The 20,572-nt window shown below is 49.7% G+C and overlaps 9 protein-coding genes across 9 annotated transcripts; 3 read left to right on the top strand and 6 right to left on the bottom strand.

Annotated features, from left to right (window-relative positions):
- Positions 1-41: 41 nt before the first annotated feature.
- MIND_00451200 (Cytochrome C oxidase assembly protein COX19) lies at positions 42-707 on the bottom strand (the record flags this gene model as incomplete). The annotated part of the gene is made up of 3 exons (XM_037361326.1): positions 42-224; positions 274-401; positions 449-707. 3 exons carry the CDS (start codon positions 705-707, stop codon positions 42-44), a joined length of 570 nt encoding a protein of 189 aa, XP_037221618.1.
- Positions 708-1,470: 763 nt separating this feature from the next.
- MIND_00451100 (CULLIN-2 domain-containing protein) lies at positions 1,471-4,295 on the bottom strand (the record flags this gene model as incomplete). Its single annotated transcript, XM_037361325.1, has 11 exons — positions 1,471-1,725; positions 1,774-1,946; positions 1,992-2,162; positions 2,222-2,267; positions 2,318-2,505; positions 2,552-3,029; positions 3,077-3,192; positions 3,239-3,537; positions 3,592-3,699; positions 3,751-3,821; positions 3,870-4,295. The coding sequence occupies 11 exons, from the start codon at positions 4,293-4,295 to the stop codon at positions 1,471-1,473; spliced, it is 2,331 nt and encodes a 776-aa protein (XP_037221617.1).
- Positions 4,296-4,412: 117 nt separating this feature from the next.
- Positions 4,413-7,029, top strand: MIND_00451000 (Dienelactone hydrolase family protein; the record flags this gene model as incomplete). The annotated part of the gene is made up of 16 exons (XM_037361324.1): positions 4,413-4,434; positions 4,485-4,607; positions 4,651-4,710; positions 4,758-4,839; positions 4,883-4,903; positions 4,950-4,976; positions 5,027-5,234; positions 5,284-5,521; positions 5,969-5,992; positions 6,049-6,145; positions 6,194-6,526; positions 6,577-6,655; positions 6,702-6,775; positions 6,824-6,836; positions 6,880-6,923; positions 6,978-7,029. The coding sequence occupies 16 exons, from the start codon at positions 4,413-4,415 to the stop codon at positions 7,027-7,029; spliced, it is 1,497 nt and encodes a 498-aa protein (XP_037221616.1).
- An 81-nt stretch (positions 7,030-7,110) lies between these two features.
- On the bottom strand, positions 7,111-8,693 carry MIND_00450900 (F-box domain-containing protein; the record flags this gene model as incomplete). Its single annotated transcript, XM_037361323.1, has 7 exons — positions 7,111-7,144; positions 7,193-7,317; positions 7,377-7,652; positions 7,703-7,710; positions 7,770-7,780; positions 7,838-7,874; positions 7,922-8,693. The coding sequence occupies 7 exons, from the start codon at positions 8,691-8,693 to the stop codon at positions 7,111-7,113; spliced, it is 1,263 nt and encodes a 420-aa protein (XP_037221615.1).
- A 112-nt stretch (positions 8,694-8,805) lies between these two features.
- Positions 8,806-10,744, top strand: MIND_00450800 (Prenylcysteine lyase; the record flags this gene model as incomplete). The annotated part of the gene is made up of 8 exons (XM_037361322.1): positions 8,806-9,079; positions 9,188-9,366; positions 9,419-9,706; positions 9,759-9,817; positions 9,869-9,947; positions 9,992-10,414; positions 10,462-10,550; positions 10,600-10,744. The coding sequence occupies exons 1-8, from the start codon at positions 8,824-8,826 to the stop codon at positions 10,742-10,744; spliced, it is 1,518 nt and encodes a 505-aa protein (XP_037221614.1). The 5' UTR covers positions 8,806-8,823.
- An 87-nt stretch (positions 10,745-10,831) lies between these two features.
- Positions 10,832-13,102, bottom strand: MIND_00450700 (Ammonium transporter; the record flags this gene model as incomplete). Its single annotated transcript, XM_037361321.1, has 17 exons — positions 10,832-11,295; positions 11,348-11,383; positions 11,428-11,451; positions 11,499-11,572; positions 11,623-11,659; positions 11,711-11,848; positions 11,897-12,061; positions 12,111-12,163; positions 12,214-12,235; positions 12,290-12,425; positions 12,472-12,586; positions 12,632-12,683; positions 12,729-12,767; positions 12,826-12,861; positions 12,914-12,948; positions 13,007-13,019; positions 13,081-13,102. 17 exons carry the CDS (start codon positions 13,100-13,102, stop codon positions 10,832-10,834), a joined length of 1,461 nt encoding a protein of 486 aa, XP_037221613.1.
- A 262-nt stretch (positions 13,103-13,364) lies between these two features.
- MIND_00450600 (uncharacterized protein) lies at positions 13,365-14,303 on the bottom strand (the record flags this gene model as incomplete). Its single annotated transcript, XM_037361320.1, has 3 exons — positions 14,095-14,303; positions 13,810-14,048; positions 13,365-13,756 (listed from the first exon to the last, which is right to left on the bottom strand). The coding sequence occupies exons 1-3, from the start codon at positions 14,292-14,294 to the stop codon at positions 13,365-13,367; spliced, it is 831 nt and encodes a 276-aa protein (XP_037221612.1). The 5' UTR covers positions 14,295-14,303.
- Positions 14,304-14,400: 97 nt separating this feature from the next.
- MIND_00450500 (Hemk methyltransferase family member 2-like) lies at positions 14,401-15,317 on the top strand (the record flags this gene model as incomplete). The annotated part of the gene is made up of 5 exons (XM_037361319.1): positions 14,401-14,552; positions 14,612-14,738; positions 14,789-14,998; positions 15,048-15,152; positions 15,201-15,317. The coding sequence occupies 5 exons, from the start codon at positions 14,401-14,403 to the stop codon at positions 15,315-15,317; spliced, it is 711 nt and encodes a 236-aa protein (XP_037221611.1).
- Positions 15,318-15,386: 69 nt separating this feature from the next.
- On the bottom strand, positions 15,387-20,485 carry MIND_00450400 (uncharacterized protein; the record flags this gene model as incomplete). Its single annotated transcript, XM_037361318.1, has 18 exons — positions 15,387-15,611; positions 15,659-16,363; positions 16,411-16,523; positions 16,570-16,632; positions 16,681-16,795; positions 16,848-17,119; positions 17,169-17,613; positions 17,661-17,702; positions 17,750-17,766; positions 17,814-17,852; positions 17,904-17,970; positions 18,017-18,044; positions 18,091-18,559; positions 18,606-18,877; positions 18,923-19,188; positions 19,239-19,928; positions 19,974-20,266; positions 20,314-20,485. 18 exons carry the CDS (start codon positions 20,483-20,485, stop codon positions 15,387-15,389), a joined length of 4,293 nt encoding a protein of 1,430 aa, XP_037221610.1.
- Positions 20,486-20,572: the final 87 nt, after the last annotated feature.

Below are 20,572 nucleotides of genomic sequence, written 5' to 3'. Positions count from 1 at the left end.
GTTGAACGTGTATCGACCTATGCTAATTACCGACAAGAGGATCACTTCTTCTTGCTGGATGCTTTGCCTTTGCCCTTTCTATCTTTCCCGCTATGCTCTTTCTCTGACTCAGATTCCGACTCTTCCTGGGCCTCTTCCCGTCTCTTCTCCTGTGAACGTTGCTGGGCCATCCCTCCGGATAAATCAATTCCTGACAAATGACCGCCCTTCAACATCACGATTTCCTAGGTATTTCGTCAATTAATCAAACCAAAACAACGCAAATTTGCTCACTTTAAGCCAACCATTCTCTCGTCGCAAATCAGCGGCCTCTCGTTCCAGCTCTTCTGCGCGGCCAGTCAAGTCAGATACCGACCGCTCGAGCTCCAGACCCCTCATTTTCTTCTTGATGCGAAAGCGGGCTGTTGATGCTCGTTTTTCATCGTCGAGAAAACAAGCGGAAAATTACCTGAGGCGGCTGTATTCCGTCTCCGTTTATCTTCGTAGTCGTCGTCGACATAATCGCGATCGGTATCGGCAGCGCTGCTTGTTGTGGCTGTCGATGGTCCGGCATGTTGGGAATGGGCTGGTGGCGCTGCTCTTGCTCCTCGCGTGGTATCAGCTATTGCTTGGGGATTATATGGCTGGAGTTGTGGCGATGGGAGTGGGGAACCGCGATACATTGGATGAGCTGTCCTAGGGTCGTATCCTTGTGGCCCTAAACTCATCGGAGAGATGAATTGCTGGGGGTTGAATAGCCCCTGTCGTTGTAGTCCCGCTCCATAGTCGGGGTTGAGCGGAAAGAGGTCCGAGGTAGAGGCGAGTTGGTTTAGCAATGCGGCTGTCTGAATATCTACCGCGATGGACGCGTCAGAATTAACTAAATTCCTGCTGTCTTTGCTCACTAACCGTCTGCTGACTGTCTGGTCTTCTGGTTCGGGTTGGGGTTTGGCTTTGGATTGTTGTGCTGGTTCGGATCCATGTCGAATGAAAATATAAGTTTTTGCCAACGGTCGAGCTCAGCGTTGGGGTCGTAAGCCTGACTTGTGAGTGAATCAAGTAGCACTCCCGCAGGAAGGCTGCCAGGCATAAGAGGCGTGGGTGTACGGCACAAGGTTTGAAGAAGGTTGTTCACCACAGCGAGCGCGCAATTGCGAGCTCGGATGGCGAAAATCGACCCGGCCACTATTGAATTTGCTATTCATTGAGTCACCGGCCCGGTAAGAACGACGCGTATTTTCGTCGCCTGTAACGCGTTTTTCCCCAAAATTACCGCGTCGGGAGTTGGGAGCGGGATTGACGCGCCTTTATCCAAGGTCTCACGCCGTCATCTTCGATGGGAGCGAAGAAAGACACAATTCGGAATTCACTAGCGAGCGAGCCGGCTCAGTTCAGCTCGGTTGAGCGCCGGTTTGTCTCTGAGCACGCCATGATGATAAAATTGTTATCAGACACGCCTTATTCTGAAATAGCTACGACATTGGTCTAGTACTACGCGACATAGATGAACTTTTGCTGCTGGACCTCATCGCGCCTCATGTACTCCTGCTCAATCAGCTTTTCAATCCGCCCTTTGATAGTCGAGACATCTGGTGTAAAATGGCTCTTCACAGCGTCGATCACAGCCGTAAGTAGCGCGGGGTGCATAATCTCCTTTTTTGACTTCATGATGCGCACAATTGCAGCATCGAGCGAGGCATTCCGTTCTCCGTCAATCGCGTTTTGGGTTTGCTTTGATTCTTCAGCCTAATAATATATGCATTAGATAGGTTAAGGAGTGTTCTTCACACCTACCGAAACTTTGGCTTGGATTGAGTTGATATGGACTTTCAACGACGGGTCGGTAAACCTCTCATTGAAGTGGAAAATGTCGCCATCGTTGATGTCTTTGCCCACGGGCTCTTTGCGTAGAACACGCTTCTTTCCGCAGGCCAAGCTTTGCAGAGTTAAACGCAGGAGCCCATCCTCTACATATCCATGAGAAGAAGTTCGGGACATAGAAGCATGCTAACCAAGTTCAGTTGCTTCAGCAATGTCGGTGAGGGATAACGTGGAAGTGTCGTTGAACAGTAGCAATATCGTGCCTTGGAACAAACTGACGGAGAGCTCTTTCTTCTCTTGAAAATGACCAACGAGCGTCATGGTAGACACGCTAGACTGCCAGTGAAGTGTCCTTCCCTTGTCTGGATAGTCAACGTCAGTCACAATGTGATCAGAAAAATATCCCAAGAGAACGACTGACGTTTAGCTTTGTAGAACAGCTCGAATTTGTTCAACTGTTCTTGCATCTAATCAAGAGTCATTTTCAACGAAAATCAAGACATCAAGCAAAACAAACTTGAACTGGTAGCGTGATTCCTTGCGGTTGTTGCGAATATGGCCATGCGCCTTGTTTTAGCACCATGACCTTCAGCTTCCGTCCGTCGCCTTTCAGTGGGAGCTTCCGATGATACTCGGAAATTAGTTCATTGGACAGAGTCAGATCGCTGAACATCTCGGCGCCGGCACTAAACTCTGGATCATATTCTGCGAAGAGTGAGAGAATGGACCAGAGGACGCATGGCCACCAGACCTTTCTTCAGTTTGTTCAGCACCGCAATCTCGAAATCAGTGGAGGCATGCTTCTCAAGCAGTAGACGTTTAGACAGGGCCCGCAAATAGAAACCTCTGAATACGTCTTTGTCGTCAGTGTAGCGATATAGACCGAGAACGTGATCCAACTGTGCTTCGTATTGAGCATTAGACTGCGACCCTTGTCCTTTTCGCATAAGCTTGTCGAGATAGCGAGCAATCATTTCCGCGGGCTTGTTGCGCCGTGCTCTGAATCCCATTTGGAAGGCATCGGCCAAGGCGTAAACGAAATCTTGTTTCGGACGCGTCGCTGGTACAGAGCTTGTGGATTGGACATCTGTATCAGCTTGGGTAACCCGAAGGGGGACTTCGATAAAACATTGTTGGATGGCCTTATTTGCGAGTGAATGTAACTTGAGCAATCGCTCGACCATCTTGTCATCTTCTGTTTGGTTTCTCACGATGGCTTGAACGGATTTCTATGGCGTCAATGAGTTTAACATGGCAGAGCTAGGCTGCTGCTGACCAAGATGTAAGATTTGAAGGCGTCACACATAAGCTTGGAACCGTCCGCAACTGAGAAGAACTCGTTCATCAGCTTCAGATTTTCGAAATCCTGCGCATCAAGATAGCTTCCCAGTGCTAGCGAAAATATGAAAAACTAAACCGGGGTAGATCTTTCACTTACCTCCCTCCGCAATCCATACCATCTTCCCGGATAGCATGGCCTTGAGGGCTGCCTCCCGCACCATATTCCAGCTCCCCAAAGGAAGAAGCTTCTCTGAACGGTCCACTTCGTTCTTTAGTTGTGTTCGGACATGCTCAAAGAACAGTTTTGGTTCGTCTTTATGCTTTTTCCTAAATTCTTCGGAATCCTTCTCATAGAAATCCCATGCCGCGTCACGATAGCGTATTTCAAAGGACGAGAATTGCTTATGCGTACGGAGATGGCCGATTAGAGCGGGTATGCGGTCTGTCTTTTTGGAGCTGTGTGCATGTCAATTAAGACGCGTTGCGCAAACTGGCAGAGGAGGTACTGACCCAACTTCGCGGTCCGCATTGACGAGAATACGGACGGAGTTATGAAGGGCTTCTACCATTCTTCGTTCCGTGAATATTGAATTGGAGAAGGAAGAGAATGCGACCTCGCTCATCAAACAAGAGTTGGTCAAGGGTTGGGTCTAGTGACTGGGGACATACCGGATAGAGGCATTCTGAGTGCGTCGAGCATATACTTGATCAAGATGCGTGAATAAGGACTGCAGCAAAGCCTGGGAAGCCTCGGCATTAGTGATAACGGTCAAAGCCGGTGCACTCACAACTTGTTTCTCGAATGAAGTGCACTTGTCCACGAATTTTGCGATCCATTTCTCTGCGTCGTCTGCATCTTTTGGCGCTTCCATCGCGTATATGTCCCCTCTGAGTTGTGTAGTTGTTCTGTTTAACTCTTCTTTCACTCTCTGATAGAGCTGGGCTCCGTTATCTTCAACGCAGACGGAGTAGAAGCAAGCACCATAGGCACTTTCGTAGGTGAATCTGGTGGTTTCTCCTTCAAGGACACGTCGCACGAAATTTCGAGCATCCGGAGGAGGCTTAGCAATGGGTGCTTCTGGTCCAGATGCTCGAATTCGAGTAGGTTCACGAGCCCGTGTCGCGCCTGTCGCTGATGATGGCTCAGCTATGGAGGAAGGCAGGGCACTAAAGCCATTCGACTTGGGAAAGCCTAGCAATTGCTTGACGGACATCAGGGTCGGACGGAAGAGCTTTTTGACAGCCGGGATCAAGATGCACGATCACTGCTTGCGGTCACGCGTGGTTCGCTTTTCTGCGCGCCTTGACGAGATTTACGCTTCTAACGACCTATGCCCTCTCTTGACACGCGAGGTGAGCCTATCTAACCGAATCTGGATGGAAAATGCTCAAATCTGAGTTAGGAATCATCGCGGCAGCACAATTGGGCGCTTATACCCCGATTGCAGCAGTATCTCTCTACTTGACAATCCGATATGCCCTCCGCCGAGATGCAGGATGGATTTTCCTCATGATTTTCTCACTTGGTACGAAAAATATACTTTCGCTGCTTTCTTGTGACTGTTCTAGTCCGAATCGCTGGGGGAGCACTAATTATTGCGGCTGAGGTGATGAAAAACCCCAAGCAAGGTATGTGGCCATTACCGCTTCGGCTCCGCCAAACCAAACTCCTTCAGATATGTACATTGCTGCCTATATCCTCTTCCATGGCGGACTTGCACCACTTATGCTCTCGACATTGGGTTTCCTTGGCCTTGCGTTCGTGGTGCACTCGCCCATTTCTTGTTCTGACACTTGCCAGTGGTCAACACACTTATAGCGAGTATCTCTATACGACCCGGATGTTTGTATGTGTTGTCTGTTCCAAGATTAACCTTTCTGACCGATTTGCAGCGGTCCGTGGCCTTTGATACCGTTGCCTACCATTCAATTAATGGGAATATAGTGCCATTGCGGTATTTCTGGTGATCGCACTGGGTCTGACCATTGCGGGTGGTATTTTGGGGACCCATCTCGCGCCAACACAAGGTCACATTGGCGACATTCTACGCAAGACGGGGGCCGCTCTCCATGGCGCAGTCTATGTCGCTTTCATTTGGATTCATATTCGGTGTTGGGATGACCGATACGAAATGCGGAGTTTTCGCAGACGAGTGCGTGTACCCACAGTCTATTCAAGTCTGCTCTGATCGGACATTCCAGCTACTTTATGGCGTCCTACTCGCTCTTCCTGTCTTGGGTGCACGCGTTGCCTACGAGATCCTCACTGCTTTTTCTGCTCAAGACCTATTCGGACTCTTACCATCCAAAAACCGGAATTTAGCCATGTTCCACCCTGTTACAGGCAAATGGATTTACTATGCCATTTTGGGCATTGCTTTGGAGTTTATTGTCGCCGTGCTATACCTGTTATTCAGCACAGTTCTCTCTCGCAGACACCGTAGGTAGAATGATTTATGGTTAAATTTATGTATGTAGGATAGTCTTCCAAATATGGGTGAAATGTCGGGGCTTCATAGTCAAGCAGCTTCCCTTGCACGCGTTGCGTCGCTGGAAGGCGCTCCGGCTTAATTGAGCCCAACTTCCGTCTGTCCTACAGCCAGAGTACCCGTCGTCGTGGAGGCGAAGATGAGTTCCGCTCAAGCGGTCGGTGTAGGAAGAAGAAAAATGTTGGCAGGTGTTGATGGTTGATCGTTCTTTTATAGCCTCTGTCACGCGTGACGTCATTATCTTTGGATGCTTGGTGAGTCCCACAACATCCACCTCGATTCTCATTCAAGATCGCAAGCCAGAGTCCGCCTAGGTCTATTGAATCGTCATCTAAGAGGCCAAATGTCTACTCACACCGTCCACAATACCAATAAAGCTTGTTGCTCAGTTCCCCCAGTTGAATCTGCCTATACTCCGAAGGGTAAGCACAGATTCGCGTTCTGACAAGGTAACGACTTGACTTTTGACTTCTCCAAGGCACATTCAAATCTGTCGGAGACTTTAAAAAAGTATACGTGACTGGAGAATCGAACTCCGCCACCAATGCACTCGTCTGCGTTTACGATATCTTTGGGTATCCTACAGTTTCCCACGGCCCATAGATAGCTGAGATCAAGCCCAGATACTTCCCTCAGACAGAGCAGGGAGCGGACATGCTGGCGTCTAGCCTGAATGTCACAGTTTATATGCCGGACTTCTTTGAGCCCAACGAACCGTTTCCCTCTGAAAACTTTCCGCCAACTACTGATGAGGGCAAGAAAGCGCTTCAAGATTTCTTCGGAGGAACCGCCAGTCCACCCGCTGCTGTCGAAAAGCTAACCGCATTCGGTCAGCATCTTAAATCTAACGGTGCGGCAAAGGTTGGCGCATATGGCTTCTGTTGGGGAGGCAAAGTGACATTGGTATCGGGTGGTGCTTCCACTCCGTTTGATGCTGTTTCCATTGTTCACCCCGCGTAAGTCACCAGTGTCTTGCTGTCAGTTGACACCTTGACCGTTACTCTAGCATGATGTCCGTTGGCGACGCCGAAAAATTGACTGTGCCCCTGGGAATCTACCCTTCCAAGGATGAGCCAGTTGACGAGGTGCTTTGCTTTCGTTTGTTTGTGGTCCGTTTACTAAAGCCACAAGTACGTCAAAATCGTGAATTCTTTGGCTTCGAAACCCTTCGCTAGTCGTTGCGACAACAAGCTCTATGCGAACATGTGCGTGCTTCGTTCGTTCGGCCTTCGTTCGTTGATCTCCTTTGTTAGGCATCATGGATGGGTATGTTTGATGGTTCATTTACTGCAGTTTCTCAACTTCTCAGGCCGCCGCTCGGGCTGATCTGAACAAGCCGGACAACAAAGAGCAGTAAGTATATGTGCTCCACGGCTGATTGATTCCCCTTGACATGGACGCGCTTAGGTTTGAGGATCTCTACACACGACTAGCTCAATTCTTCAGCAAAGCTTTGTGAAAGAAATATTTGTAGTGATTATTTGCTGTAAGAATACAATATATGCATAGGGCTTGGAACACGACGTGACTGCTAAGTTCCTCAATCTGAACTGACTTTCCATGCCCAGAAGGGTCTTCAAATCACCATAAGCACACCGCAAGGCGCCAAGATTGCTGCTTACCCTGCTGGATCATCGCGATCGTGTCCAAACGCCGACCATACCCCGGCCAAACCCATTTGACTGCCTGGTTTGCCTAGTTGAACACCTTCGGAACTCCACTGCGGGGTACTTGATTGCATTGACGTCTTATCAGCATGCATGAAGAGGTAAGCCAAAAGAGGTCAAAAGGAAACAAGACACGAACAAATTTCCACCGAGGAATACCATCGAGATCCATATAAACAAGCCCCTGGACTGTTGGTTGGAGATGAAGCATGGAGATACCCCGTGAGGTTCCAGAGAAGTAAAGCGTCGGGTAATCTGGGTGTGTTGCGACGGGAGGGTCGTTGGTGGAGAATTTAATCCGCATTTCTTCGCGCGGTATGAGATGCAGAGTCAGTTCGATCAGGCGTGTTGCCTCCCGGAAATGCAGGTTATCGAAGAAAGCAGGGTCGCGATGATTGGCGAGGATTCCACCAAACTAGACCGCATGTGAATAGGCGAAAGAATTAGGTCGGTCTGTTCACGTACATTGAAGGCTGAAGACCGAGGTGGAAGCACGTGAGCGCGATTTTTTTGTGATCGGGCAGATACTGACCGAACAAATCACTAGACGAAACACTTTGTGTGAGCCACGAGTAAATGGGAGCAAGGCAGCAGCTTTACCGGTAGTCCATAAACGAGACGTATCGATGCCATGTTCCTGGGAGGATGTGAACTGAAACGCATGATGGCCGGAATCAACCTCACCCTCGACACCGGCCCAGTCTTCGGGTGATCTGCTGCCTGGAGCTGAGTAGGCGCGGGTAGCGGCGAGTCCATGAGGTGGGATGGGGAGATTGAGAGCTGGTTGCTCTCGCAAATTGGTCACGATAACGTTGACAACATAGTTGAGATGTGTCCAGTTAATTTTGTCCCCGAGATAAGGACCCCAGCTGTTGGCTTCGTGGTAGTTTCTCAGGTCGTAGATGAAGCATCTTGACTGGGTGCGTATGCGACGAATACTCTCGTCGTCGTTTTCATGGAGCGATAGGGCCATATACGTCCTTAAACGGTCCACATATTGGCAGTCCTTGGAAAGGCTTGACGGTGTATCAAGAATGCGAGACTTGTGCAAGACATTATTCAGCCATTCCGCGTTACGACTAGGCAAAGAGTCGGTCGAGTCGTTTGCGTCTGATATCTGAGCAGCGACGATGACAAGAGTTTCCAGCGCTGCTCGCAGGTCAGCCTCCGAGAGTCCCGCATCTTGTCGGCCTGCTCTACAGACATCTCGTTCCGCTTTCATACGGGCGGATAGCTCGCATCGCCAACGACAGGAGTCCACGTTGGGGGGGACATCGAATAAACCGAGGAAAAGCTGGCGCCATAGGTATTGGTCCATCCCTCGGTCTCCACCACTTTGGCAAGTTCCGCAAAAGGCAGCGACATCGCGAGGATGGCAAAGGAGAAGGATTTCTTGGAGAACCTCTGAAGGTATTCCAAAAATGAGAGGGGGCGATTTGGGGACTTGAGCTGGCATGGTAGAGTTAAGTGGTAAGAACAGACCGCCAAGATATATTGAATTAGTAGCCCATATCAAAAACGGAAGCTAAACCCGCTTCGTCATCAATTTGCTGACGAGCGCTTCCTGACATCAACCTTCACTGGATATGCGTCTGACCCCTTTTCTTGCAGCGCTACCTGCTGCAAATGCCGCAGCTTTCCAGCTGCCGTTCAAAATCCCATTCTTCCAATCGAACAAGCAAGAATTCCAACTTCCTACAAACTCAGAAACGCGTATTGCAATCATCGGTGCTGGCGCAGCTGGTTCATCGGCTGCCTACTGGATATCGAAGGCTCAAGAGCGATTCTCTATACCCATAGATGCGGTAGATGTGTTCGAGCAAGCCTCTTATGTCGGCGGTCGTAAGTCTCTGCTACTTCCATCCATACCATTCGTTGACTCCTCTTCTCATAGGGAGTATGTCGACGTTTGACTTTGACCTTACTGACTGTCTCTGACAACTTTCTTAGGCACTGTGGTATACCCGTATGGCAATCCAACCCTTCCAGCTGTCGAGCTCGGTGCCTCCATTTTCATTCCCAAAAATCGCAATATGTGGCGAGCTGTGGACGAGTTCAACCTTACTCGGCGCGATTTCCAAGATGAAGAGGGTCTGGGAATCTGGGACGGAGAAAAATTATTATTTACGGTGCGTTTTTCTATTAGTCTAGACTCCCGAACGAGCCCGGACCTGTTGACAGACGACTGGCGGCTGGTGGTCTTACTGGGACGCGGCGAAGGCTTTGTTACGATATGGCTTCCACTCTCCCAGACGAACTCAAAAGGCCGTCGATGGAATGGTGGCCAAGTTTTTGACCCTATACTCCTCCCAAACACCAAAATGGTCAAAAATCGAAGATTTGGCTACCGCTCTAGACTGGGATTCGTTGGTCTCACGAAATACTGTGGAATGGCTCAAGGCGGAAGGAGTAAGCGACAAGTTCATTTCAGAACTGGTAGAGGCATCTACTCGTGTCAACTACGGACAAGTGCGTATGATGGTCTCAGTTACTCATGACCAATCAACCAAATATTATTCAGAATGCGGATGAGATACATGCGCTAGAAGGCGCTTGTTCACTTGCTCCTACCGGAGCTGTGTAAGTTCCAGTCGTCAGAGAGGAAAAATAAATGGTTCACGACATGTTCAGTGGTGTTCAAGGCGGCAACTACCAAGTTTTCGAGCAATTCTTGAATCGATCCGGAGCAAATCTCTATCTAAACACGACGGTGAGGAAATTTGGGTTGTGTCCTTCTCTCTGTAACAGTCCCAGGTTAAATCAATTGCTCCGAGGTCGGGCAAATGGAAAGTTGTCAGCGACCGAGGTTCCGAAACTTACACTGCTGTCATTCTTGGGGCGCCGTGGCACTCGTCAAATATTCAACTGCCAGCGGAGATAAAAATACCCGTGCAACCCTATGTTCACCTGCACGTAACTCTCTTGAGCACAACGCTTGCGAGTTTACCTGCGGAATCGCTTGGCCTACCTTCTTCGACGAAGATCCCGGCAATGTTACTCACCACCTATGAAGGTGCACGGAATGGAGGAAAGACACCGGAATTCAACTCGCTGTCGTATCACGGCAAGATTTCCGACGAAGAATGGGTCGTGAAGATCTTTTCCAAGCAGCGCATCACAGACGACTGGCTTAACACGATGTTCAATGGCCAGGTCGGGTGGGTACATCGAAAAGAGGTACGATCAACATACTCTCAGTCACAAAAGGTATTGACACCTTCAAGTGGGATGCATATCCCGTCCTTCCACCCACTTCGACGTTCCCTGAGGTCAAGTTGGCCCCAGGGTTATATTATGCCAACTCCTTCGAGCCGTAATTCCATCTTGGGTGACTGTTCATCACAAACTTACCTTGCGTCCAGGTTCATCAGCACGATGGAAACAGAGACTATCTCTTCTCGGAATATAGTCGACCAACTGCTGGCGGAGCACTTCAATGCATCTATCTGCGGTGCTACTGACGTAATCAAAGATGCGGACGACTATGTTTATGGCTGGGACTGTTAACGACACAAACTAGATAATCTGTACAAACACTGGCAGGGTTAGCCTTTTGCTTTTTAATCGTGTTTTGTTTGCATTGCTTGACTGAATTTATTCCATTTTCTCATCGACCGCTGCCCGCCCATCTGACTCCGATTGCTCCCCGCTTTGTTGGTCAGACGCCATGTCGAGGTCTGGGGCAGCATGCCTGTCGCCCGCTGCAACTGGCGCAGCCCTCTCCTGTGACTGTTGTGACGCAAACGACGGATCATCCATGAGATCTCTTCTGATTTCGATGTAGTCGCTGGCGAATTCGCCGATCTCCACTTCATCCATGCCCAGCTTCTCTTCTTCTGGTGTCAGCCTCAGCTTCAACCCCGCCATATCAACCGCCTTGACAATCACTGCCGTCATAACGAAGACATACGCTGAACAGGCGACGACATAAGCAAGTTGGATGTACAGCTGCTTGAAGTTGCGGTCGATCCATCCACCCGGAACGGACGTGTTGATTCCGTCCAGAGCGATGACATCAGCTGATGCGAAAAGGCCATTGCACAACAGACCAACAATTCCTAAGTTTGGAACTCAACTCAAATTAGTCGGTGCAGGATAGTCGAAACTTACCGCCTACAGCATGCTCAGCAGCCAGATCAAGACTGTCTATTCGGCATCAGGGACATTTCCGGTTATACTCCATACCTCACCGTCTATGCCCAGCAGGAACTTGACTAGAACGGTATGAGCTCAGTTTATAAGGACATAAAACGCCACTTGCGCTGGGTTGCGAAATTGCACAACGCTCCAGATAGAATCCCCACTACGATGCTAGCCCAAGGTGGGACAAACCCGCTTATCGAAAATAAGTGTTTTGTCACCCAAGTATAATTGATGCAGTCCACCTTGATGGTGTTGCTGCCACAAGACCCGCAATGGTACCTATAGTTCCTCGTCATCGATTCGAACTCTTCCATATTGAGTTTAACTCACCGGAACACAAAGCGACCATGCTCCATCTTCTCTCCAGCCTAAAGTCAAGTAGCACCCAGGTCATTCCTCCAAACGATGCGGCAAGCAACGAGTTCCATATCGCCGTGATGGCGCGGAGATTTGCGCCAAAGGCAGAGCCTACATAGACATTAATGATCTCGCCTGATCGGTAATTAAACTTCAAACCTCCATTGAACCCAAGCCATCCAAACAGGAGGATGAAGGTGCCTAGATTGACCATCGACACGTTATGCGGGCGGAAATGCAGCAGCTCATTTTTGCCTCTGCGTCCGAGGACCCAAGCAAGCGCGAGGCCGCCAACACCACTTCCGATTTCGACTGGTCCTCCGCCTACCAACAAAATTCATCCCTGCTTAGATCAGCTCCGTTCAACCCGCACCTGCAAAATCGAGGACGCCCCACTTAAAAGCCCATCCGTTGGTTGACCAAGCCCTAGATGAATGAATGAGTCCTGTAACACAGTTATAGGAGTCTTTACTTGCCAGCAAGCCACTGGACAATAGACTATATACTACGGTTGAGGACTGGCAAGTGCAACATGAAGTGCGGGTAACATACCGAGTGTTACCCAAAGAAACGTGATGACCATCGCGGGCAGGATCCGAGAACGCTCTGCAAAGCCGCCCATAAGGATCGCAGCTGTGACACACGCAAATTCCATTTGAAAGAAAGCATAGAGAAGCTCTGGAATGAGCTAATCCAAGTTAGCACCACACGGAATTGAGAGGATGCTTGCTAACCGGGGAACCAGGTGAAGGATCCCCCAACACTTTTCGCAGACCGAAATTTTTCAGATCACCAATGAATCCATTGGTCGCGCTGGACGAAAACGCCAACGAGTAGCCCCAGAAGAACCTTGGATCGTGTTTCAGGCAATAACGACGTGAGCGAGGTGTCTACCATTGAAAAATGGTAACGGCATTGGCACCAGAAACGACCCATATGAGACCAACTGGAGAACATCAATGTCAACAGTTGAATCAATAGAAACACTCACGCGCGCTCTTACGTCTCACCAGCCCGGAATACAGGAATGCTGCAAGGCTCGTTACGCCATGAATCTTACCAACATCGCCAGACACTGGCACACGGACCTAAACCAGGGACCATGAACAACACTAGGATGCCAGCTAACAGCTGGTCTTCAGTTGATTCAGCTTTGTTAGCTTTTAGTCCACATACCGACGAGGATGAAGGCGACATCGCCGCCTTGAAACCTATGAGTGGGGTGTGTGTAAGTACTAAGTTAGTGAGAATTCGCCTTCTGGAACTTACTGAGCTGCATCGCCTATATTGCCAAAGCAGAATTGAGCAGGAGAATCAAAGGCGAGGAACCGAATAAACTGAACGAGGAGAGGGTTGAGATGGCATTGGGAGACGTTAGAAGGGAAGGAGCAAGCTAAGCAAAGTCATGAGATGGTCGTTATTTATGGAGAGCTGCCATTCTATGGTGCTTCGACTGACGAAATCGCATGAAAATCGGGAAAAGCCAGTGCCTGGAGCGATTGGAAGCGTTGGAAGCAAGTGATATCGTGTTCAGAGACATCCGTTGACACCATGACGCGCTTCGAATTCACAAAGACTTGTATTCACCACAGTAGTCCAAGAGACAACAACCACGTAAGGTTTTATGTCACAGTGTGACGCGGCGCCACTCGGCCGACGCTTTGACTGTGGCCACCGATGTTCCTGCCAACGGCCAACTTGCTCGCTCTGCTTCAACCATCTCCATTAGCCCGATATGGACAAGCCCAACCTGCTCGCCCCTGGTTTCATTCCAAACCTCGATGTTTACCTTGCATGTCGAGCTCTTGCGACATAGGAACTCATGGGCCAACTCCCACGCTGCGACGCCATCCTTCAACACAACCTTCTTAGTGGCGAATATTGGCCGCTCATCCCAATCCAGACGAACTAATGCTCTCAGCTTCGTTGCTGGCAATCCAAAAGCGTTGCATCCGTTAGCCACTGGTGGCTGTGCCAAGCCTTCAACGCGATGAAGAGTCAGTCTCGCGATTCCCGTCTCTGTCGCCTATTATTCAACCCAGTCACGACGAATGCTTTTCTGAACCACATACCACTTCCATCGTCTGCGGCTTCCGCTGGATAATAAAAGGCTGAGCATGACAGATCTCCCACTTTCTGCCCTCTTCTTAGCAGAGCCAGCTGTGTGTCAAGTGTCCCTCCTCTAAGCACCGCGACCCCAAGCAATCGATTTTTCCAGTGTCTGTGCGCATCGTACACCTTGAGCTTGACATTCTCGTCCGCCGAACTCACAAGTAGAAACAAAGTTTCCTCTAGCCAGCTAGGATCGTATCTAGATACTGATCAATACTAACTCTCATGGCAGAATAGGCTCATACGTGTGATCTCGCGTCTTCGTTCTTTGGAAGACGAACCCTCCCTGCACGACAACGAAAGGGCTTGGTGGCTGAAGACACCACCTGACGCCAGAATCGATATGAGCTGATTGGATGATGACTTTCAGGATGCCCGTTGATTGAAAGACGCTTCGTTCTGCCGTAGTTTTGGTACAAGGGGCCAAGAACGTCTCTTCGGACATGGGTGGAACTGGCTGGGGTATTTACTGTGCTTTCCGCATGTTACCAACGAGGCAGTATTGATATAGGTTTGTTTACGCGTCGTTCGCCACTTGACTCGTGACCGCGATGATTCCCACACCAGACCTCAGCCATCTCAAAGCTTCAGACTATGAGACTGTCTATGAACCTGCTGAGGACACATTCATCCTCTTAGATGCCTTAGAATCAGATTCAGACACGTTGAAACAGCTGCGTCCGCGATTATGCCTTGAAATCGGGTTAGCACAAAAGCCACTGTTTTCTCCAACCAACCCTCATTCATTATCATCGCATTCAGCTCGGGGTCTGGTTGTGTCTCGACTTTCCTCGGTAGCATTCTCGGCTCGTCTGAAGCTCTGTTCCTATGTACCGATATCAATCCACATGCCTGCTCTTGTAGTGTTGCAACTGGACTCCAGAATAAGGTAAGGACGTGACCCGCAAGTAAACCTTGAAAGACACCAACTTCTACCAGATCCCGCTCAACCTCGTCAACGCCTCTCTTGCAGACCCGCTTCTATGGCGTCTCCAAAACGCCGTCGATATCATCATCTTCAACCCTCCCTATGTACCGACTGTTGCCGATGAGGCTTGGACTGCTCAGGCGGATCGTGGAATCGGTGGAGCCTGGGCAGGCGGCAAGGATGGGATGGAGATTACCAATGTTTTCCTGCCTCACGTTTCTGTACGCGGTCGCTGACTCGTTCCATGACCTCTATGACGATCAATTTTAGGCACTGCTAGCGCCAGGAGGCCACTTTTATCTAGTCGCAGTCACACAGAACAACATAGTGGCAATGCAGCAACGAATGAAGGACATTTATGGTCTGGAAAGCCAGGCAAGTGTACTGTTTTCCTTTTGCTTCGAAAGAGAAGAACTGGTCCAGGTTGTTCTACGTCGCAGAGCTGGAGGAGAACATCTTTCCGTCATCCGGTTCAGCAAAACATTGGCAGTTAAAACAGCGGTGTTTCATAGTAATACAAGCAATAACGAAGTACTTTAGGATATTAGGTGAGTCGTAGCAATTTTGAGTCCATTGCTGAGGCAAATGTCCACAGTGCAAGTTGTTTTTTCAGTCATCCGATTCTGCCGTTCCGGGTCTGCGGCCGCGCAAGCTGAACCGCGAAGGGGACGACATCGACATTGTCCGTCCATTCTCACCTCGAGGTGTTGAAGCACCACCCGATGGTGGCCCATTCGCGTCATATTCGAGGCGCACCCGCACTAAACCACTACCTTGAAGCTCTGTCGAAACATCAGCCGCCGTCAACCCTTGCGGTTGTATGTGTCTCCAAATCTATACCAATATGAGCGTTAGGCAACAACTAGGGAAACAGCACCTACATCAATTTCACCCTCACCGAGCAGTTTGTCCTTCCCAAGAGTCTTGTGGTCGTGAATCCAGATATATAATCGTGGCGTGAAACTGCCAGCTACAAACGCGAAAGTTTCGTTCCACTCTGGGGAAGCAGTTTTGGGGGTAGGTTTCGTTTTGAATTCCTTGTCGCCGACACGAATCGTGGCGTAAGGTTTAGTATCGCCGCTTGATAAATCCTTTGCATCCAAGACGGTGACACGAAGGGTACCAGGTTCACTGGATGGTGGATTGTCATGTGACATGATCGACATATCGGGATGGAGTTCGTCGTTTTGCCCAACTGGGTGCGAAGCTTGACCAGATGGTGCGCTGAGAGTAGGTACTGGAGGAACATCATCATCTTTCCCTTTCTTGAAGACACCAGTCACGCCATGCAGAACGCCCTTTCCAGCGTTGACTGGGATTCCGCCAAATTGAGTCATCGCCCGCCCTGCTGTCGAGAAGGTCGACGTGCTTTTGCGCGATTTCGCGATAATTTCTGGCTGGAACATCAGGCGTACGCGAATGAAACCATGTTGACCCTTGGAAGAAACCAGGTCCAACGTGCGCTCAGTGGATTCGAATGGTTCGAGATCATCCAAAGGAATTTGGGCCACTCCCAAAGTTTCGGCAGTCCCTATCTGATTCCAGTCGAAAACTTCGACAGAGAAATCCGCGGCGACCCGTGAAGGCTGAGCAGGGTGAATATCACGAAATACGCTCAGCATCGAAAACATACCACCGAGGTCGTGAAATTTTCGTTCCAGACTGGCGTCAGAGTCTTCTTCTTGGTTTGCGATTTGAAGACTTTGTTCTTGTTCAGGGAGAAGACCGCAAACGGATCCGATTTTCCTAGGATACGCTGAGAAAAATATCGAGCTTGAAGTAGAGAGCTTACCAGAGCGATCAACACCACGGATTTCCCCTCCATCCAATAGATCAACACGGAGGATACCTTGGTCTTATGGCGTGTAAGATTCCAAGGAGTCAGAAGTATATGTGAACCCACTGTTGATGCTCTCTCGAGGTTCCAGGTGGACAGGAGCGGGAACATATCGAGACTCAATCATCACCGTCGACGTTGTCAATTGTTCCGATTGAAGGGTGAATTCCTGAGGGCCAGACTGGATTTGGACAGTGAGATGGCAAAAATGACGACAGTGGAAAACAACGAACCAGCGTCGATTGGAGGAATGCCTTGGAGTCACCCTTCCACTCAGCCACAATGTTGTCCTTGGCGCCGTCATCAGCATCGTTCAGCCTCAGCCAAACACGCCCAAAATCAAGTTCCTTGACGAATCCTTCACCAACCGTTTCCCATTGAGCATTATTAGACCTGGCACGGACGGTGCTGAAGCACGGCCAGTAGCCATCGTCAAGGAGGACCTCCAATCGAGCCTTTTTGGCTAGCTTGCCAGAGATCACGTTGAAGACGATGACACCAGATTCTAATGATTTCTCGTCAGTAGCCGACAAGTAGATGATCAAGGCTCGTACGATGGGTGAGTAATTCGTCGACGCTTAGTTTGACGCCTTTCGGCTCTTCTGCCTGCTGCTCTTCTGGTGTCACAGTTCCATTTGTTGCGGCCTTTTCGCTGCGAGAAGGCTCGACGATGGTCGGCACCATTGATATGCCCTCTTCACCAGAAACGGAGGACGAAGATGAAGACGATGAGGAATGAACGTCTGCGCCATCGGGATCCTCCTGTCCCACAGCTCGTTGTAACTCATTGCCGGATGCATCGAATTTAACACCCTCGAGAGCAAGAGTAGGTATGAACTCGGCGGAGTAGTGCAGTTGGCCCTTGTGAGCATTGCTCTTGTCCAGACGTATTGGGTCTATCGCTGTCTTTCGGCCCGTGGACTCGAAGGGATACTGCCGGTCGCTCGATTCCTTAGCCAGCTCTGAAACTCGCAGCTCAACGTTACCAAGCGATCGATCCTAAGAAATACCATTAGCACTGAACAGACGGAGGGGGACAAATTTACTTTTGTCAAGTGCTGATAGTCCATGCATTCGAGGAGCATCGTCTGTGAAGGATAAGCGCTTAGTCTCAATACTACATCCGAATGATTACCTCTTTCAAACTATGAACTAAACCCACGAGTTAACCAAGGCGATATGCAGTCTAAATGACCAACCTGGAATGTAGATAATTTCGTCCCAAACAGGACTCAAATCTGTGGAAGGTCAAGTCAGTTTTGCAAGAGGTCACGTAATGAATTACTGACTATTGTTGATCACTTCGGTACGACCTTTGGTGACTTCATGTACCTGGACGCGCACGTACGGGTCGCTCTAAGAGTAAATTAGCGATTAGTTCATTAGGAGGTCCCACACATACCTTTCCGCCAAGAGCTGCTTCGACATTCCTGGAAATTATTAGGATTAGGGCTAGGCGATAGACGATGAACATACTTGACATCAACGGCCTTGTCGAGATGCAACCGCACAACACCGATAGGAGGGCTGTATTGCTCTGCACCATGGAGGCTTCCAGCCATGTTCAACGGTTTCCACTCAGCCGAAATCCGGACCTTGCCACTCTTGCAGTTGCTAAGTGGGAACCAGTCACGCCCCGCTTCAGCCTTGCTCTGAAGAAGGTCTTCGAGTTTGATAGACATATAACCGACGACGGGATCTTTGAGGAAATCGCGATCATCGACAACCTCAATCAAAATGACCGAGGACGATTTGTCCACGCATAAAAATTCGTGAGCTTGTTCCCAAACTGGTGCGTTGGTGTGTTTGAATCGACGAGTGCGGAAAACCTCATTCTTTCGATCTCCCAGGCAAACTTTTGCGAAGGGATTGAGATCCCCAGACAAAGACTTGCTTTGGTCCAGCTCTTTTGCTTGGTGGATTGTCAAACGAACGATTCCAACGCCTGAATGACGTCAATCGGAGGTAGAGGTCATAGCAGGTCAACTTACTCGTATCGGGTAGCTCTTTGCCTTCTTCGGGCTTAAGAACAGGGTAGAATGAAAGGTCATATCTCAGTGTGCCGCGATCTTTTCCGTCTTTGAGAAGTTGAGCTTCGATCCCTTCCCTAACAGCATCGTCCTGAAGCTGGGCGAGTTCAAAGCTCGTGCTGCTGAGCAAGGCATTCTTGCGATGGTCGTTGTAGTCGTACAAGCTCAATACGAGCGACTCGTTGAGGGAATTGATGAGAATGAATTTGGTTTCCATCCAGGTTGGGTTATAGCTGTAATAAAGTAAGAAATGAAGCAAAGCGAGAGGATTTACTGACGTATCGCTCTTGTACTTGGTCACCGCGAGCTCTTCCCTGTTATTCAAGCTTAGAGAGATATAGGGATCCGGCTTTCCTCCTCCAATCTTGACACCAGTGATACCACGAGCGGACTCGACAGTTACTTGGAGCACACCAATCGCGGTGTCAAGTGGCGTACCCGAAAGTAGCTGCTCTAGGTTGAGAGTGAAGACGTTCGGGTCATACATGACCGGCGCAAGTGTCGCATGCGTCATGTCTCGAATGAATGATGACAGTCCAGGAATCTTAGAAAAAAGGGTTAACGGGGATACTGGGAACCGAAGACGCCACCTACGTTTGCGATGTCAAACCCAAAGGTTTCCCCTCCGATGGGTTTGAGCACGTAGTCGATGACGGGCTTTTCTAAGAAACATATGTCGACCACCTGAACGTGGGGGAAATTGCTCATAAGCTTCATACGAATGCGCATTAAGCCGCTGAAGGTAATATCTTCCACTAGAATAGGCATTGACGCGGTTGCAAGGCCCTTTCCCAGCCGGACCGACAATACAATCTTAGGATTCACTTTGTTTGCGGCTTGACGTGGAGTAAGATCGGAAATGTCGTTGGGAGTGAAGGAGATGCCCCAATCCATCATAACAATGTCATCTGGAGTCTTAGGGAACGTCCTGACTTTGTCAATCCGGGGGGCTTTGGTGCCGAGAGTAAATTGAGTAAGACGGAGAGAATCAAGAAATGCAGGAGTGTTGGCGCTGAGGATTTGGTCAACAGAGGAAATGACGGTGGCGCTGAGTACCGGCTCGTAGATGAGCCAGAAACGGTCCAAGAAGTTGTTAATCCAGTCAGCCGACTCGTGTTCAGAAATGAGACGACTTTTGACGAGTTCGCGTTGGATATCGTCGCGCGCGCTCCGACGAACACGTTGCATGGAAGTGCTGTAGTATGTGCTGCATACCGCTAGAACGATAAAAAGCCAGCCCCAGCCAAAATGAAAGCGAGTGAGGAAGTGGGAAGCAAACACAGCCTGGCGCAGTTAGAAGACGTGTCAATGAGAGCAGTTTACACGTACGAAAACAATTATCCCTGCATTGTGATACCAGGCCCCGTAGAACTGCTCACCGAGGAACATGTCGAGCACGCCTTTGTCGCGCTCCTCGCCTTCGGTTAGGGTGTTTTCGTCGATACCCGCCGCTTGTCGCCATCCAACTGTGTACCAATCAGGAATAGCAGCCGCGACCGGTGACGCAATGGCGCCTGGAGGTTGGGGAGTATTGTCCTGTACTTGTTGGAATTCTGTCGACTCCATGTCCTCCACCTTTATAGTGGGGATGGCTGTAGGCTTGCCAGTCTCAACCGTCAGCTCTAGACAAATATTGAAATGAAAGTCGAGGGGTAGTAGTACAACATACCTCTCGCACCGGGACCAGAGTCCTTTTTCACGCTGGCAAGCTGGTCTCTGTTCTTAGCCGCAGCGGCCGCCTTTTCTGTTGGAGAGGCTTCGGGGTCAAACGTGTGGACGGCGACACGAGAGTTGGCATCGTCAAGAGGGAGGTGAGCGCCATTGCCGTTGGCGGTCGCCATGAGGGGTGAAAAGGGATGTGAAGGAGAGAATGGTAAGGTGAGGCGATTCGAACTAAATACAGTGGGTGTGACGTTGTTCAAGATGGG

The sequence above is a fragment of the Mycena indigotica genome (assembly GCF_014461135.1).
Source record: "Mycena indigotica strain 171206Taipei chromosome Unknown Mind.scaff0004, whole genome shotgun sequence".
Classification (NCBI taxonomy): domain Eukaryota; kingdom Fungi; phylum Basidiomycota; class Agaricomycetes; order Agaricales; family Mycenaceae; genus Mycena; species Mycena indigotica.
Note: the sequence above shows the minus strand (reverse complement) of the source record. Positions and strands in the feature narration are given on the sequence as shown.